Here is a 19,899-nt window from a genome sequence, read left to right as displayed (position 1 = left end):
CCGGCAGGGTTGCCACTGAGGGCTTGTCCAGTTGGTCTTTTATTGAGAACCTAATCAAGGAACCTAAATCCTTTTAACATTATTTACTGATATCACCATTGAGTAAGGACTAGTGATAACATCTTTAATGGCTTACTTCTTCTTTGGGGTCTGGTTATTCTTTGGTGGTCACAGATGATGGTCATAAAAAAGACACCCTCCCACCCACACCTAGGGCAGGGTGGTCTGGCTTGTCCTTTATCTCTGGTTTCCTTACACCTCAGCATTTTTGGGATTTTTGTGAGCCTGCTTCCGTGGCCCTCTACCTCGTCCTCCCTAGCCCTGTTTGTCCCTAACTCACTACACCAAGCTCAGGAGTGAACAATCCTTACATGGTAATAATTTACATATTATAGTGGTTTTTTAAAGATTTTATTTATTCACTCATGAAAGGCATAGAGAAAGAAAGAGGCAAAGACACAGGCAGAGGGAGAAGCAGGCTCCATGCCGGGAGCCCGATATGGGACTCGATCCTGACACTCTGGGATTATGCCCTGAGCTGAAGGCAGATGCTCAACCGCTGAGCCACCCAGGCATCCCCATATTATTGGGTTCAACCAAAAATGATGATATAGCCATATTGGGAAGAACAGTGGAGTGGGAATAATACTGTTCTAAAATTCTGTCTACCACAACCAGGAGGCAATCAAAAAGTGTCCAAAACTCAAATTATTTTAAATAGCATTATAAGCAAGACATATGTGTTTAGAATATGGTAGTGAAAATGCTGATGTAATTTGCTTAGAGGATCGCTGTTTTGGGAGTTGGTGTAGGAGTGGGGGTAGGAGTACAGAAAGGTGGGAGAGGGAACGGATATTTTTTATTAGAATTCAGTACTTTTTAACACCTAAAAGTGAGGTCACATATTACTTGAAAAAATAAACACTAATTTAAAAAGATGCACAGTTAACCAAAAAAAATTAAGTGTTTTACATTATAGTTATGTCACATGTGTTTTCTCTCCCACTTTATTATGTATCTTAAAGGTGAAATCTTTTTTTAAATAATTTCAAATGTAGAAAACAACAAAAACACTGCAACAGACAGCCATGCACCTAACGAGCCAGATTCAATATATTTTCTACTTTAGCTCCTTTTCTTAAGGAGTTTACTTAAATACCCTAGCTCTCAAAGAAAAAGAAACCATTGCATATAAACTCCCAGCTCTCAATCTCTGGAGAAGGAAATCATGTCTCTTCTAAAGAAAAATATATATAATATTATTTTACCCTATGATATGTGTTTATGATAAAATACAGATGAGAGTGAAAAAAATATTAAAGTCACCTACATATTTACCATCAGAAGCAAAACACATTAGCACTCTGGCATATAGTCTTCCAGATTTTTCCCTGTGCTATACATACCATCTCCCAACATACTTCCTCCTACAAAAAGAGGTTGAGTTACATATATGCTGCTCTGTAATTTACTTTTTCGCCTAAAAGATAAACTGCCAGAAGTATTTCAGGATAAATTTTAAAGAGCAAAACCAAAAAAAAAACCTCTGCCATATTATTCTATAAATAAAATTCCATAAAATTCCGTCATCTAAGATATACCAAATTTTATTGATTTCACCCTGGTTCAGGCAGTTTTCTATCTTTCATCACTATAAACAGCTCCAACAAACACCCTCCTTTATACATACGGCTTTTAAACACTGTTCTTTTATTGCCTTAAGATAGATTCATAGAAGTGGAATTGCTAAATACATTGTAAAGTCTTTTGCCATGTATCATCAAATTGCCCTCCATTTGACATTCCAACTGGCAATCTTTAGGGGTTTTTATTCTCCAAATCCTTGCTAATACTGCATACATTCTTTAATCTCACACAATTTGAGAGGCAGAAATAGCATCTTGTCATTTAAATTTGTGTTTCTTTCATTTCTAGGGAAGTAAAATGTTTTTAATGTTTACCAGCCATGAGGATTCCCATTTTGTTTTACTTGTGTATGTGGCATTTCACACTGATTTTTAAGAGTTCTTTACATTAAAAAAAAAAAAAAACCCTAATTTGAATATGTTGCAAACATTTCCTCCTAGAGGATGACTGTGAGGAGAATGAACTGAAGAAGGTGAAGTCTGCAGGGGGGCGGGAAGGAGGGGGATGGAGGTAAGTGGCTCCTGCAGGGTTCTGGTGAGAGGTGACAGACTGGATTAGGGCATGAGAAAAACGTGTGTGTTGTTCCCCCCACCCCCACCCCGACCTGGGGACGGGGGAAGCAAGAGGGAGGGGAAGAGACCCAGACATGCAGTACAGGTCTGAAGAACTCTGCTGAAATACAAATCATATTACTTTTTATCTCACCGTATCATCCCTATTTTATTTCTGTGGCTACTGTACAAAGCTTCAGGCATTTTTAGGACTAAGGAGTTGCAAAGCATATAAGCCATAAAATTCTCAGCAAGTGTTTAAAAGCCTTCAAACTCTTAACAAAAAGTTAATGTTGTTCAAAACACATTTAAATTAAATTACAGAATTAAGAAACTAGAAAGCTGTAAGAAAGAGGACTCTGGCTTTCTAGAATCCTGAGTAGGCCACAAGGACATGAACATAACTAAGCTCTGTATCTATCAGAGCACCTAGAACACAAACACCTGTGAGGGGAAAATATACTAGAAAACACAGTTCCTTTTATCATGAGGCATAAATCAATCCCAAGAATTGGTGGACCTGGGGCAATCTGAAGGTTTTTCTCAGCAGATGCTGGTAAGTCTCATTCTTTCTACCAAATTCATTCCTTATAATAACTATGAATAGTCACAACTGATGAATGCAGAGAACCTAACCTGAGCCTCAGTTGTGCTCTTGGGCTCCAGACCCTCTCCCCATAGAGCCCTAGTGCAGACTCTCCCTGGCCCTGAGCTACTTAGATCCCCTAGACTCTGCTGAAAAGAAACAAAGTCACATGGTTGCTGCTGACCAAAGTGAGGAAGCCTAGTCCAGGGAAGACCCTCATATTGTTGCTCAAGGAGAAGGGTCACTCCCCATTGACTCTGGAGGGTCTGAGCACCAGCTCTTTCTTTTGGATACCAGTCTGCCCTATATAAAGGCAGGAAAATGAGAGTAAACTAAAATACATAAAGAAGGATCATTTTGAAAAATGTACTTATTTACAGATGATGATCTAGCTAAAGAACAAATAATAGTGCAAAGTATAAAGATTTATTTTATGCCATCAGTTGTTCTCTAAATATAGACAAGATGAAAATGAAAATAAAACACATTCATAGGTTTCAGTTGGATAAAGTAATCACTGACCAACACATTAATTAAATGGTGACAGAGTAAGCTACCGGGGAGGCCGTGGTGTGTGCCATTAAGGAAAAAAATCTATTAGATAAAATATAGCACACTAGGGAAAAAAGACGGAAGAGTTAAAACAGAAAAATGACATAAAAAGAGAGTTTGAAATAGAAATGAGTAAAAATAGAAGTGAAAGGACTGGAAGAGAAAGAGGATAATGGATTTTTAGCAGGTTTAAGTGATTTGCCTAGGAAAGGTGGCTGGGTCATCTCCAAAATTCTTTCAGCTCTCAGATGTTGAAATTGTTAAGATGTAAAAGCTGGGGAAATGCAAAGATGTCATCTTCATAAGTTGCTTCTGATTATAAAAAGTTTGGGTTTATCAGAGCCCCCTAATCTGTCTTCTCACCTTCCTCGCTGCCACTGGTTGAGACCTTTATCATCTGGGACCACTCCCCTATCACCCGGCCTTTCATCCCTAGCCACACACAGACCCCAACACCCCTTCCACCTCACAGCCAGAGCAGTCTCCCCGTGGCTCTGTGGTGTACTGTCACTCTCCTGTCCAAGAGCTTCTCCTGGATCCCTGTGGCATTCAGACTGGAACTGAAATGCCATAGTGGTCCTAAGAGTGGAAAGAACAGTGCTTTGAAAGTAAGGTCTTAATTTTTCACTTAATGGATTTTTTTCTAAGATGTACCCTGTAATGAGCGTTTGATGTAAAAGAGCAAAGGATTTTATAAATCACAGTATCTCAATAATGTAATTAAAACACTACATTCTTGGGGCACCTAGCTGGCTCAGTTGGTGGAGTGTGTGACTCTTGATCTCTGGGTTGTGGGTTCAAACCCCACGTTGGGTGTGGAGATTGCTTAAAAATAAAGTCTTTAAAAATAAATAAAACACTACATTCTTATTTACCAGATGTCAATTATGTGAACTTGGCTGAACAAGAGCAGCACCTGCACCTAATTAACATCTCCAAGTCAAGAGCATCTGATTGATTAGTGTGCTAATTTTGGATTATGACCTCGGAGCAGGAAAAGTTAAGAACAATCACAATGCCAGGAGAAATTATTAGGACAGGCTGGCTACGGTTATGTTCAAAATTACTGATGTAATATGCTAAAGCCACACTCAGGACCTCATGGAGAGAGGCCTCAAGGTGAGTGGCTGAGTACAGCCTCAGCCAGAGTGTCTGTGTTTAAATGTTAGCTCCACTGCATACTTTGTGATCTTGGGCAGACAGTTCAACTTTCTCTACCTCAGTTAATGTCATCTGTTCAAAAGGACCTAGTTACAGTGCCTATTTCACACAACTATTATAGGAATTAAGAGTTCATCCATGTAAAGTGCCTAGAACAGAGCCTGGCACATAGTAAGTGCTATTTAGGTGGTTGTTACATTCTAAGCTCCTCACTTCACTCCTTACTGATCTGCCCCTTAAAGTGTTTTCAATTCCATCTTCTTAAAATTCTTTATGACCTCAGTGCACGATGGACCCTTAGGCTCTGGCATGTCTAAATGAGCACGTACTGCTGGTACTACTTTGTATGTGAGCACAGATTACCCTTGGATGGCTTGGATTATTACCAATTTCATGTACTCTTGTTTGTTTTCTAAGAAACTGTAAGCCTTCTTCATTCTTTCAAGCAATATTTACCAAGGCCCTTGGGCTGGGAACAGGCTCACAAAGAGGGCAGACGGAAGCCTCAATCTCCACAGTGTCTATTGCCAGGCAGGGAAGAAAAAAGGAAGAAAAGTACAGTGCAAGGCAGAAGCACCAAGCCGGGAACCTTTGCCAGACCCACGGGATGGGCCATGTGTATTTCATAATCCCTAGCCCTACACTGAGGACCAGGTTCAGTCAAGGTAAAGCCTCTATTTTTAAAAGATTTCTCATAACTCGAAGTAGGCGAAGAGAATTCATCACAGCTGCAGCCTAGTCCCCTTACTGTGGCCTGAATCATTCTGGTTGATCTTTTTGCCTATTCACCTGCCTCTTGAGCACTGAAAAACTGTATATTCAAACCTTCCCAATCAGGTAATCACAGAGCTCCCTAATAATAACCAACCACAGAAAAAATCCCTGTAGGCCTAGAAATCAGAAAAATAATTTAGTATCTCATTTTCAATCTGACATTACTTTTAAAAAGGAAAAAAAGAAGCAACTTCTAGAAGAATAGTGCCTTTTTGTACTTTGTTTATGTACAAACTAAATAAATCCAGAATTTCCATGGGTTTCTATCTCGAACATTGGTATGGAACTTGAAACTTAAAATCCTTGCAGCATTCTCAACTTATTTTCCCACTTGGAATTCACAAGAACGACAAAGATATCACCAACTCTATAACATTCACTTCTGAGTAAACTAACTCCTCATATTCATGCAATGTTCTGGAGCCAGGACCATAAGCATGGCAAGGAAAGCACTTTAAAGTGTTATTTACACAAGACATCACCTAACTGCAAAGTGATTCAAAACGTATATGCATATCACTGTCTGAAATCTTAACCACACCATCATTCTGTGGCATTTCTGAATTATTTTCATTTCTGTGCTCTGACTTCAAAAATAATACCACTTCTGAATGGCTAGAGCTAAAATAATTAATTTAGAGGTACAGGGAATAAGAAACAGAGAAATAGCCCAATACCTGAATACACACTCATATATAAAACTTATTTTAAATTTCATATTTCATTCTTCACCCTTTCAGTGATAAATAAATGTTAATTATTCTTAAGTTCAACAAACTGAGATCTAAAAAAGTATGAGAACAAAATGCTCCACCAGATGTTAGTTTAATATGGATTATGATATAGAAAACATTATATTCCTACAAGATAAATTATGTTTCCCAGATAGATGGATAAATTGTATGTGTCTCTTTTCAGAGGTCATCATGCAAAGCTCTATTTACTTTAACAAAACCTGAGAAGGAAATGCTGACCAGAGCAAGAAAAGTATTCTTGCTTAGCTATATTATAACATTAAAATGCCAGTTCAGGTCCTTTTGTTTGCTTTGAATAGGACAGACTACAACACAGAGACAAGAAAATATCAACAAAGGCTCTGAACATCAACATGACCTTGGCTAACATTTACATTTTGTCAGGACAGATGATTCATACAAGTAAACATAGCCACTTCATCAGTGGCTTCCTGGAGACCACAGGGTTGAAAAATTGGTTCTCCTGGCAGTCTCCATCCTGTGTTGTTGAAGGAAGCCCATTCTTCTGATTGCCAAGCACTCTGGTTATGTTCCTTGGTGAACATAACTGGTTCTATATGACATTTGTTGACTTAAAATAGCTATGATGCATTCCTTCCACTTGGGGTTCCCTGAGGGCCAAACTTGAACCACAGCATTTTGCATAAGACCCTCATCCAGGTCCAACGGGTCACTGGCTAGTAGAATGTAAATCCACACTTGCTGCCTAAATATATTTTTTTAAGATTTATTATTTATTTGAGGGGGAGAGGGTAAAGGGAGAGGAAGAGAATCTTAAGCAAACTCCCCACTGAGCAAGGAGCACGACATGGGGCTTGATCCCATGACCCCTAGATCATGACGAGCCAAAACCAGGAGTTGGACACTTAACCAACTGAGCTACCCAGGCGCTCCACTGTTTAAATATTTTTAACAGCTTTTTTTTTTTTTGCTCCTTCAGAGCTATAAAAATATAACTACAACCAAATGCTTAGCTTCACCTCAGGCATACTGTGGTAGAAAGAACTAAACCAGGAGGAAGACTCTCAGTCTCAAGGCAGTCCCACCACTAAACACCATGACCCTCAAGTCATGGGATTTGGTGGGACCTCAGCTTCTGATCTGCACAAGAGGGTAAGTAGAACAAATGATTTCCAGGTTGCTTCTAACTCCAAAAATGCCCATGATCCTACCTGTTTTAAGTCATTTCCATTTTTAGGTAGCAGGGTATAACACAAACACACAGATTCAGAATCAGATAGATGTGGATGGGAATCACTAAGGTTAGAACTTCTCTGACATTCCATTTCCTAACTGTAGAGATAATACTGCTGATATTACCTATCACCAGCTAGTTGTAAAGATTAAATGAGTCCACCGATGTCAACTGTTGAAAAATGGTTTGTTTATAACAGAGCCTCAATTAAAGAAAAAAGTTATCTCTAATTGTGTTTTCAACTCTGCATTTTAGAAATCAATATGAAATTGAGACTTTCACAAAAAACCACTTGTGGCATATACTGTTTTTTCAATTGTCACATTAATTCTTTCTTCTTTATATCCACTTCCATACAAATAGAAAGTTTCCTTTTTATTCCCTTTTTGTGCATAGTCTCCACCCCAGAGTAGCCTCCTTTATAATTGTGCTCCTTAAATTACAGCTTTTTTTTTTAATTTATTTATTTATTCATGAGAGACAGAGAGAGAGAGAGGCAGAGACACAGGCAGAGGGAGAAGCAGGCTCCATTCAGGGAGCTGGATGTGGGACTCAGTCCCCAGTCTCCAGGATCACACCCTGGGCGGAAGGTGGCGCTAAACCACTGAGCCACCCGGGCTGCCCAAATTACAGCTTTTTCATTTCTCAGGATAATTGCTGTCTTTGCTTTGATTCTTGTTTTACAAGTAGATGATTCTACATTCTACATCTAAGAAATATTGGTACTTTCAGCACCTCAGAAAAGAGATATTGCTATGTTATATATGTTCAGCTGGAAAACAAAGAAATGCAGAACGTTAGTCTTAAGGAGACACGAAAACCTTCCTAAGGAACACTCACCTCTCCAAATCTTTCCACATTTTGTATTTTAGATAAGTTTCCACCAATAGACATATCATCCAAGCCAGAAAGAATTTTATTAATACTTCCTTCACTGGACGGTCTATTTTTCAGTTTGGATCGGAAAATGTCTCCTTGGACCCATAACGATGCCTGTTTTCTGTAAAAAGGAGAGAAAACGGAATAATTTATCTGTAAAATAAGTTACTATCATCTCCTCAGAAGTATAATGTCTTACAGATAAAAAGATTAGCAGATAAACCCTTATAATTCAAACTAGAAAGATTATGAAATCTTAGAAATTTTTAAGTCATTTTCTGAAAGTCAGAATTGTTATATGAAATAAATTAATTATATTGAAGTTCCATATGAGACACAAATACCTATCTTCCAATATATGTCTACATAACCATACATGAGTTGCCCTATTAAGGTTCTCAGATGCTTACAACAACAACAAAGACTATAAAGCCCATTTGCCTTTTACATATAAATTTGAAATCTGTATGACATTTCTCAAATAGCAATTTGATATGTCTATTAAAACAGCTGGAGTGAACTGGACTCAAAAATATAGGTGAAGAAACTTGAATCAAACAGATAGTACTAAAAGACTACTAAATCCCTAATTGTATGTGGCACCCTGAAAAGCCCTGAACACACAACTTTAGAAACCCACTCTTACTACCTAAAAGCAAGGTAGTAGAGTATCAATTAGATCATCCTTTAAGAAAATATAATTCATCTGTAAGGTTTTTTTATTCAATAAGGCACAATTGTAACTGTTCTCCAGGTTACAAGAAAAAAAAACTTAAAACATGTAAACAAAATGACACTCTGGGTTTTAAATTTTTATTGATAGAGTCACCTTTCTGCATTTCTTTTAAAATAAATTATCCATCAGATAGCTTTCATTCTACTCTATGTCATACTCTACAGAATAGAATTAAACTGAAATTGTGGTTCATTACAAGGAATATTAACATCCAGGGAAATAACAGCATTATCAAGGAGATGCTACCCATAAGAACATAGATTTATTTTTTGAGGCAACAGAAAAGACCAAGCAGTACTTTCTCCCAAAGATTCCAAATAAAATTCAGGTTAAAACATGAGGAGAAAAACAATGACAAAAAAATCCTCCCTGAGGATTTGGAATCCACCTTTCCTTTTTAAAAGAGTTTACTTTCGGGGTGCCTGGGTGGTTCAGTGGGTTAAGCGTCTGCCTTAGGCTCTAGTCATGGCCCCAGGGTCCTGAAATCGAGGCCCACGGTTGGCTCCCTGTTCAGCAGGGAGTCTGCTTCTCCCTCTCTGCCTCTCCCCCTTACTCCTACTCTCTCTCACATACAAATAAATAAAATCTTTAAAAAATAAAGAGTTTACTCTCAAATCAGAACTTTTGTTTATGATTAAATACTGTTGAAAGTCTTGAAGAAAAGATTAACTTTTAAATTATACAGCAAAATTTTACATGAGTAATGCCTCCAACCCAACATATCCACATGCAGGTATCACCCTACAGAGATACATACTTGTATACAAGATGTGAAAATGCTTAGCGCAGCATTATTGTAACTTAAAAAAATACTGGAGCTATCTAATGGACAACCAGCTTATTAACAGTAGATCCATTCTGGAAATAGTATACAGCCAGTAAAAAGCCTGGGATGGACCTCCATGTAGTAATGAAGAAGAGCAGCTATGAAATAAAATGTTAGTGAATGAAAAATGTGACAGAGTAGAAAGTGTGATCTCATTTTTTGTATTAAAAAAAGTTATAATTTAACCAAAAGTTCAGTTATCTAGAAGAACATATAGCTACATATTGACTAGTAACTCAAAAACAAAATAAAACTTTCACTTTCTATTGCATGCCTACTGTTTGACTTTTTTAAAACAATGTGCCTCATGTTCTTTTGTAAAAAAATAAGTGATAAGCAGAACAAAGCTAGAGTTAGAATGGAAAGGAATCTTCAAAGCTACTATCATAAAAGCAGACAGCACATCACTACGTTGTGTCCAAAGGTTAACAGCATGGGATAGGACTGGATAATTGGGAAGCTTTATTTTTTTTAAGTATAACATCTTACTCCACTTTCAAATAAAAAGGTGTTTTTTTCTTTTAATTTTTGCTCACTTTTCAGCATTTTCCAAATAAAGCAAAGGAAAAAGGAACACCTTTAGATTCTATTTTTGAGACAGGCACTATAGAGGCTCTAGATATAAAATACTTTATCCACATACAAGACTAACAACATTTCTAGCATTGTTCTAAATTGGAATTCATTTAATTATCTTAAGAAATTCCCAGCACGTTTTTAAACAGATTAAATTTTAAAACAAAACCCTAGTGAAGTTTTAAGTATATGAATAAAATAAAAACTCCAGAAATCTACACACAACAGTTTACTAAGGAGTTTGGCAGTGTGTCTGCCTTCTATTATGACAGAAGGCAGCTTTTGGAAGCAAACTACTGAGGAATACTTTCTGAGCTTAAAATATATAAATTGATGGGGTTACCCTAATGACTGAGTCACATTCAATTTTTTCTATACCAACTGTAAAAATATGTATATTAAAAAAAACCTTAAAGTTTGCTTCCTTTGTGAAAATCATCATAAAACCATGGTACAGCCTCCTTTCTAATTTGCACTTTAAGAAATCCTTGCTTTTAATTTTTTATGCCTCCAGATTTTTTCCACTTAATGCTATGTCTAGTATAACTCTTTATCTGATGGTTGACTCTTATATCTTTCCAAAGTAGTAGTAAACAAACAGTATAGTACCTGAAACAGTATGAACAATTCAAAAGATAACTGTTAAATTCATAAATGAGTACCTTGAGTCTCTGGTCAAAACTCTCAAGATTAAAGAACTACTATTTCAAAGAGAGAAGATTCAGCTCTGCCACAGATAGTGAGAAATTCAGATAAATGAAACATACAGAGAGGTTAGGAATATACAAAGAAGAGACAGAATTCCTGTCTCTCAAATGCTTCCAGTTAAGTATAAGAAAAACAACTGAAATTCAGTATTAAAGCCCTATGACCAAGATTTGCCCTTAACTCAGTCTGAAAGAATCAGAGAGAAGATCCCTGAGAATTCAGAAGTATCTAGAGAGATTAGCAGAACTTAACCAACAAAGAGTTTTCCCAAAGCAAAGAAACAATATGGCTTTGAAGAAATAGTGATATTAAATAACCCAGCACATTTGGTAAACTGGGCTGTTTGATTTGGCTGAAATAGAGGTTATGACGGAAGTAAGCAGCAACCAGTCCATGATGGACCCTGCACACCACTCTAAGGAATTTAGGTTTGAAAATTGAAAAAATTCCAATTCCAAAATGTTACAAAATGAAAACTCTGATGCTGCTGCCAACCTAAAGATGAAAATTATAAAGTGACACCTTTCACTTGCTTGGTTTCAAAGATTTTATCTGTCCCATCACTGGAAAGACTTGATTTGAACCTGAATATTAAAGATGAATAAGGTGTCAAAGCTGATTTGCGTGTTGCTAAGTGATGCTCTACGCAAGTGCTTCTTATGAAAAAGCAGCACTTCACGCAAATCCCTTTTTTATTGACAAGAGGAACCGTGCTGGCTTTTATTGTGGTGTCTATTACTCCTTAAAAGCCTCATCTCAAACAGAAGAAGTAAAACGTGTATTTTTAAGTATTTAGCATTTAAAAATCAAATCCTATGAAGCTAACACATCAGCTTAAAGTAAATCCTCCAGCAACGTAATGGATTTTGTAAGACAGCATGAGATTACTACCCCTTCTGCAAAAAGAACATGTGCTTTGAAATAACAGGAAGAGAGCTGTCATGATTTAAACAGAGCCTTTTGAGAGAGGTAGCCAGTGCTGGGGGTCAAGTGCTTTTGGCCAAGTCCTGGACCTGGGTTAGTCAGTCCTGAGACATAAGAAAATAATTAATTTGGCTTCATTACAAGCTAAGTCATGCCTTCACAAGTCTTTTTAAAAATCTGCTTTTAGGGGCACCTGGGTGGCTAAGCACCCAACTCTTGATTTGGGCTCAGGTCACAGTTTCAGGATTGGGAGATGGAGCCCTGGTATGGGCTCTGTGCTCAGCAGGGAGTCAACTTGAGATTCTCTCTCCCTCTCCCTCTGCTCCTCCCCCTGCTCAGTTGCATCTTTACAGGTGTTTCTGGGTTTGGAATCAGAACACAATGATAGTCATGTGCAGCTTCTTCTGTTTGTAGCCAACCTCTTCTCCCTCACACCCTTGAGTCCAAACTATGCTGATCTCCCCACCATCTTAACTCTTCATTTCTTCTATCGTGGACACATATTTGTCCAGTACCCTGACCTCAGAGTCCATCCAAAGCCACCATTTGGCGATTCTATATAGAAACCCAGCTCATGTTCTAACTCAAGTTAGGCCTAATCTAGCTGTATCTGAGGCACCAGTCTGCCGTACATGCCTCCTACTCCACTGGCCCAGGGCTATTATAGTAACAGAGGTAGTTCCTGCTTTAAAGAACTGGACTAACAAAATGGATCAAACTTGACATTAAAGGAAGACAGACCAGAAAGCAATACCCAAGACTCAGAAGGTGGGAAGGAGACAGGTATTCAAGTTCTACTCATACTTCAGTATAAACAGATTTACTAGCAAGATGTTTAGACAGAGAATCTGAGGGTAGAGGGAAAGGTTCTTGAGTCTGAAACACACAAGAAAATGTAGCTGAAAGAGAAAAATATTAATTAGAGAACTCCCAAAGTTAATTCTAATTTAGGTAGAGACCCCCACAGTCAAAAGCTGGTTCAGTGGTATCATGCCAAAATACAAAGTTTACAACTAAACTTAATGCATTATTGCTTACAAGACCTTCTTTTTCCACCTCTCTTTTCATGCAAGAAACAAAACAAAAACCATTCAATCTCCTATCTTTAGTAATTGACATGAGTATTTCAGGACAAATTTCTGATGTCGCCATTGCCCACAATTCTTATATATATCTTATCCTTAATACTGGAATCCACATTAGGATTTCATTTTTACTTAGCCAATAGATCTGATATAATTGATGGATAATGAATAAATGAATAAAATGATAAATGAATAAATGAATGCAATAAATGAATAAAATGATGCAATAGTAAATACTGAAGAGCAATTCAGAGGTTTATAAATGGGTGTTACTGCAAAACTGTGACTGTCAAATAGTGCAAACCCAAACCTATACAATGTGCTTGTAATCCTTAAAAGTAAATCATGATATTGTCCATGGTTATTTTAAATTCTGGCTTATAATAATTCAGGTTTTAAGTTTATATTTCAGGAAAGATAAATTATTAAATCTTTAAAATAGTTTATAAAAAATGTTAATATGTATTCCCTGAACTACTACATGTATCTAAAAAAATTTCAAAAAGAAATAGTAGGAATCAATTATAATTAAAAATCCGCATAAGATACCTAGGAATAAACCTAACCAAAGATGTAAAGGATCTATACCCTCAAAACTATAGAACACTTCTGAAAGAAATTGAGGAAGACACAAAGAGATGGAAAAATATTCCATGCTCATGGATTGGCAGAATTAATATTGTGAAAATGTCAATGTTACCCAGGGCGATTTACACGTTTAATGAAATCCCTATCAAAATACCATGGACTTTCTTCAGGGAGTTAGAACAAATTATTTTAAGATTTGTGTGGAATCAGAAAAGACCCCGAATAGCCAGGGGAATTTTGAAAAAGAAAACCATATCTGGGGGCATCACAATGCCAGATTTCAGGTTGTACTACAAAGCTGTGGTCATCAAGACAGTATGGTACTGGCACAAAAACAGACACATAGATCAATGGAACAGAATAGAGAACCCAGAAGTGGACCCTGAACTTTATGGTCAACTAATATTCGATAAAGGAGGAAAGACTATCCACTGGAAGAAAGACAGTCTCTTCAATAAATGGTGCTGGGAAAATTGGACATCCACATGCAGAAGAATGAAACTAGACCACTCTCACCATACACAAAGATAAACTCAAAATGGATGAAAGATCTAAATGTGAGACAAGATTCCATCAAAATCCTAGAGGAGAACACAGGCGACACCCTTTTTGAACTCAGCCACAGTAACTTCTTGCAAGATACATCCACGAAGGCAAAAGAAACAAAAGCAAAAATGAACTATTGGGACTTCATCAAGATAAGAAGCTTTTGCACAGCAAAGGATACAGTCAACAAAACTAAAAGAAAACCTACAGAATGGAAGAAGATATTTGCAAATGACATATCAGATAAAGGGCTAGTTTCCAAGATCTATAAAGAACTTATTAAATTCAACACCAAAGAAACAAACAATCCAATCATGAAATGGGCAAAAGACATGAAGAGAAATCTCTTAGAGGAAGACATAGACATGGCCAACATGCACATGAGAAAATGCTCTGCATCACTTGCCATCAGGGAAATACAAATCAAAACCACAATGAGATACCACCTCACACCATGAGAATGGGGAAAATTAACAAGGCAGGAAGCCACAAATGTTGGAGAGGATGCAGAGAAAAGGGAACCCTCTTACACTGTTGGTGGGAATGTGAACTGGTGCAGCCACTCTGGAAGACTGTGTGGAGGTTCCTCAAAGAGTTAAAAATAGACCTGCCCTACGACCCAGCAATTGCTCTGTTGGGGATTTACCCCAAAGATTCAGATGCAATGAAACGCCGAGACACCTGCACCCCGATGTTTATAGCAGCAATGTCCACAATAGCCAAACTGTGGAAGGAGCCTCGGTGTCCATCAAAAGATGAATGGATAAAGAAGATGTGGTTTCTGTATACAATGGAATATTACTCAGCCATTAGAAATGACAAATACCCACCATTTGCTTCAACGTGGAAGGAACTGGAGGGTATTATGCTGAGTGAAGTCAGTCAATCGGAGAAGGACAAACATTGTATGTTCTCATTCATTTGGGGAATATAAATAATAGTGAAAGGGAATATAAGGGAAGGGAGAAGAAATGTGTGGGAAATATCAGAAAGGGAGACAGAACATAAAGACTCCTAACTCTGGGAAACGAACTAGGGGTGGTGGAAGGGGAGGAGGGCGGGGGGTGGGGGTGAATGGGTGACGGGCACTGAGGGGGGCACTTGACGGGATGAGCACTGGGTGTTATTCTGTATGTTGGCAAATTGAACACCAATAAAAAATAAGTTTATTATAAAAAAATTATAATTAAAAATCCAAGCCATTATTGTTAGACATTTTCAAGAATTCTTCCATTTCCTTGAACAAGTTTTATCTTACTTTTGTAATTTCCTAAAATAAAAAGTGATGTTTTAACTACTAATTTTTTTTAATAGTATTTATTTATTTATTCATGAGAGACACAGAGAAAGAGGAAGAGTCATGGGCAGAGGGAGAAGCAGGCTCCCTGCAAGGAGTCAGATGCAGAACTCGATCCCAGGACTCTGGGACCATAACCTGAACCAAAAGCCAACACTCAACCACCGAGCCATCCAGGTGCCCCTAACTACTAATTTCTGATGTTGCTCATTCTAGTTGTGAAACTTACCAAATACTATAAGCACCAAATTGAACGTAGCATAAGTGACATTTAGAGAGTAAGAAACACCTAACGACCCTTGTTATACAATGTGGTTGGGGGACCAGCAACATTATATCACCCGGGAGCTTATGAGAAATGTAGAATCTCAAGTCCCACCCCAGACCTAGTAAACCAGAAACTGCATTTAATAAGACCCCCAAGTGATTCTTACACATTTTAGTATTTAAGAAGCACTACAGACAACTGGAAGAGTTACAACTAAATTAAAATGTTGACAGATATCCAACTGACTGGATGTTGATGAAAATATCTATGATAATAAAGCAGAAAGGGGGAGCTTCTGATTTATGGATTTAGAAATAGAGAGAATCCAACCACAAAATTGTTGCTCCCTTAAAGATAACTTTACTCAAAATGGAAGCTCTACTTTGCAAAGACAAAACTTGCTGTCGGGTCCAGATGTAGACTTTATGTGAATTATCTCTGTGTTAGGAGGAAACTTAAAAGTAAAAAACTTCCATGTTCCTGAATTGGAAGAATTACTATTGTAATATCAATATGACCCAAAGCAATCTACAAATTCAGGGCAATCCCCATCAAGATTCCAATGACATCTTTCACAGAAATAAAACAAACAATATTAACATTTGCATAGAACCCACAAAAGAGGGCAGCCCTGGTGGCCCAGCAATTTAGTGCCACCTTCAGCCCAGGGTGTGATCCTGGAGACCCGGGATTGAGTCCCACATCAGGCTCCCTGCATGGAGCCTGCTTCTCCCTCTGCCTGGGTCTCTGCCTCTGTGTGTGTGTGTGTCTGTCATGAATAAATAAATATTTTTTTTAAAAAAAAGGAACCCACAAAAGACCCCAAATAGCCAGAGCAATTCTGAGAAAGAACAAATCTGGAAGTATCACACTTTCTGATATCAAACTATATCATAAAGCTAAAATAATCATGACAGTATAGTAAGGGCATAAAAGCAGACATAGATCAGTGAAACAAAATAGCCCAGAAATAAACCCACATATATAAGACAAATTAATTTATGACAAAGGAGCCAAGAATACACAATGGGGAAAGGACAGTATCTTCAATAAATGGTGTTAGGAACACTGGGCAGCCATATGCAAAAGAATAAAACTGGACCACTATCTTATACCATACACACAAAAGTCAACTCAAAATGAATTAAGGAATTAAACATAAAACCTACAACCATAAACACTTAGAAGAAAACATAGGCAATAAGCTCCTTGACCTGAGCCTTGGCAGTGAGTTTTTGGATCTGATGTCCAAACCAAAGGCAACAAAAAAGTAAACAGGTGGAACTTTATCAAACTTAAAAAGCTTCTGCATTGGGACTCGTGGGTGGCTCAGTGGTTGAGCGTCTGCCTTTGGCTGAGGTTGTGATCCCAGGGTTCTGGGATCAAGTTCCACATCGGGCTCCCCACAGGGAGTCTGCTTCTCCCTCTGCCTATGTCTCTGCTTCTCTCTCTGTGTCTCTCATGAATAAATAAAATCTTTAAAAAAAATTTTTTTAGGGGATCCCTGGGTGGTGCAGCGGTTTGGCGCCTGCTTTTGGCCCAGGGCGCGATCCTGGAGACCCGGGATCGAATCCCACATCGGGCTCCCGGTGCATGGAGCCTGCTTCTCCCTCTGCCTGTGTCTCTACCTCTCTTTCTCTCTCTCTGTGACTATCATAATTAAAAAAAAAATTTTTTTTTAAACCCTTCAGCATAGCAAAGTAAGCTTTCCACAAAATGAAAAGGTAGCCTACCAAATGGGAGAAAATATTTGCAAATCATAGGTCTGAAAGAGGTTAATATCCATAATATATAAAGAATTCACACAACTCAATAGCAAAAAAAACAATCAGTTTAAAAAATAGGCAGAGGATCTGAATAGACATTTTCCCAAAGACATACAGATGGCTAACAAGTACATGAAAAGGTGCTCACCATCACTAATTATCAGGGAAATAAATGTAAATCAAAACCACAATAAGATATGACTTCACACCTGTCAGAACGGCTATTCTCAAAACAAACAAATAAACAAGAAATAACACATGTTGGAGAGATTGCAAAGAAAAGGAAACATTCAACCTGGAGGTAGGAATGTAAATTGGTGCAGCCATTATGGAAAACAGTACTGAAGTTTCTCAAAGAATTTTATTTTATTTTATTTTTTTATTTTTAAAGATTTTATTTATTCATTCATGAGAGACAGAGACACAGACAGAGAGAGAAGCAGCCCGATGCAGGACACAATCCCGGGACTCCAGGATTATGCCCCAGGCCGAAGGCAGGCTCTCAACCACTGAGCCACCCAGGCGTCCCACTCAAAGAATTTTAAAAAGGATTACCATATGATCTAGCAATTCCACTTCTGCATGGAATGAAAACACTAATTTGAAAAGATATATACACTGCTGTATTCACTGCAGCATTATTCACAGCAGCAGACATGTTAGCAACCCAAGTGTCCATTAATAGATGAAGAAATGTGAAGACATAAAGACTTACATAGACACATTCTGATATCAGAATATTACTCAGCCATAAAAAAAAAAAGAAGGAAATCTTGCCATTAGCAACAACACGGATAGACCTTGAGGACACTGTGCTAAGTGAAGTAAGCCAGAAAGAGAAAGACAAACACCCTGGGATCTCACTTATATGTGAATTCTAAAGAAAAAGAATTTGTAAAAAAAAAAAAAAAAAAAAAGAATTTGTAGATGCAGAGGACAGATTGGTGGTTAACAGAAATGAGGGATAAGAGGCAGGCAAAGTGGTGAAGGGGATCAAAAAGTAAAAACTTCCAATTATAAGTAAGTCCTAGGGATGTAATGTATAGCATGGTGACAGACTATAGTTAATAATACCATACTGTATAACTAGAAGTTGTTAAGAGAATAAATCTTATAAGTTCTCATCATAAGAAAAAGAAATTCATAACTACATTGTGATGGATATTAACTAGACTCATGGTGGTGATTATTATTTCAACGTAATATCAAATATTACGTTGTATACCTGAAACTAATATAATGTAATATGTCAGCTACATCTCAATAAAAAATTTTAAATTAAGGAGAGCCCAGGTGGCTCAGCGGTTTAGCACTTGCCTTCAGCCCAGGGCATGATCCTGGAGTCCCGGGATCGAGTCCCACATCAGGCTCCATGCAGGGAGCCTGCTTCTCTTTCTGCCTGTGTCTCTGCGCCTCTCTCTCTCTCTCTCTCTCTCTCTGTCTCATGAATAGATAAATAAAATCTTTAAAAAAAATTTTAATTAAAAATAAATACATAAGATAAAACAACATCATTATATCACACTTCATTGTAAAGAATCTCCTAGGGCTGAAGTTCCCCTTGGGAACCCAATACTGGCCCCTAAAGGCTTCCTTTCTAATGAATGAAAGTTTTAACAGATCATGATCCAGAGGTTAGCATAGTGCCACAAACTGAACATTCAATAAACGGAGTCAAACAAGCCATAAAAGCAGCCTGATCCCACTTCTGTACTTCCTTCTACACGCCGTCCCTGAGAAGAATGAGTTGGCTCAAAAATAAAAGAGACATGTTTGTGCCTCATTTTAAAAACTTAAAAGATGTTTGGTAGAACACATATTATGGGTTCAGAATGGAATTTTTAGTTTAAGAACAACAGTTTAAGTTTAACAGTTTTAGTTTAAGAAACACCTGATGGTTGTTTTGCGAACAATTTTATTCGTAGCCTAGAAAAAAATTTAAACATAATATTTCAGACCATAACAAAGAAGTCTTGATCTGCCCATACATAAATTCATCAACTCACAAGGATGCTAGTAAACATCCCTCTTACTGCTGGTGAGACAAGAGGAAGTGTTCTTCAAGATGCAGAACTCAGACACCTGGACATATTTCAGGCTTCAAGGACTAGCAGGATGTGCTTCCCTAAAGTCACAGTTAGAATTAATATTACCTAAAAGGCAATGATTGGATTTTTCACCTCTGAAAGAATACAACCCCTCTAATTTGTGCAGTCATTTTTGACAGATGAAAACCTGTCAGAAAACTTTTTAATCCTCTCACCTCCCTCCTAATGAATGTGTTACTTATTCATGCTTTTGCGTCATTGATGGTGTCATTCTCTTCATCCCTCATACCATTACTCAGGCTTCAAAGCCTGAGACCGACTTCCCTGAGATGTCCCTGGTACCCATCTGTCTCTAACTCCTCAATCTAACTTCTGGCCTCTTCAACAAGAGCCATCCCCTTTAGATGACAATAGGCTCTCTTCAATCTCCC

The 19,899-nt window shown here is 37.7% G+C and overlaps 1 protein-coding gene across 5 annotated transcripts in view; it reads right to left on the bottom strand.

The window, feature by feature from the left end:
- The window catches only part of CDC14A (cell division cycle 14A), a 163,545-nt gene that overhangs the window by 8,669 nt on the left and 134,977 nt on the right, over positions 1-19,899 (bottom strand). For all 5 annotated transcript variants that reach the window (XM_072834702.1, XM_072834703.1, XM_072834701.1 and 2 more), the window contains one exon: positions 8,062-8,221. In XM_072834702.1, coding sequence (XP_072690803.1) covers positions 8,062-8,221 — 160 coding nt within the window. The remainder of the gene's footprint in view (positions 1-8,061; positions 8,222-19,899) is intronic.

The sequence above is a fragment of the Canis lupus genome, chromosome 8 (genome assembly GCF_048164855.1).
Source record: "Canis lupus baileyi chromosome 8, mCanLup2.hap1, whole genome shotgun sequence".
NCBI classification, from domain to species: domain Eukaryota; kingdom Metazoa; phylum Chordata; class Mammalia; order Carnivora; family Canidae; genus Canis; species Canis lupus.
Note: the sequence above shows the minus strand (reverse complement) of the source record. Positions and strands in the feature narration are given on the sequence as shown.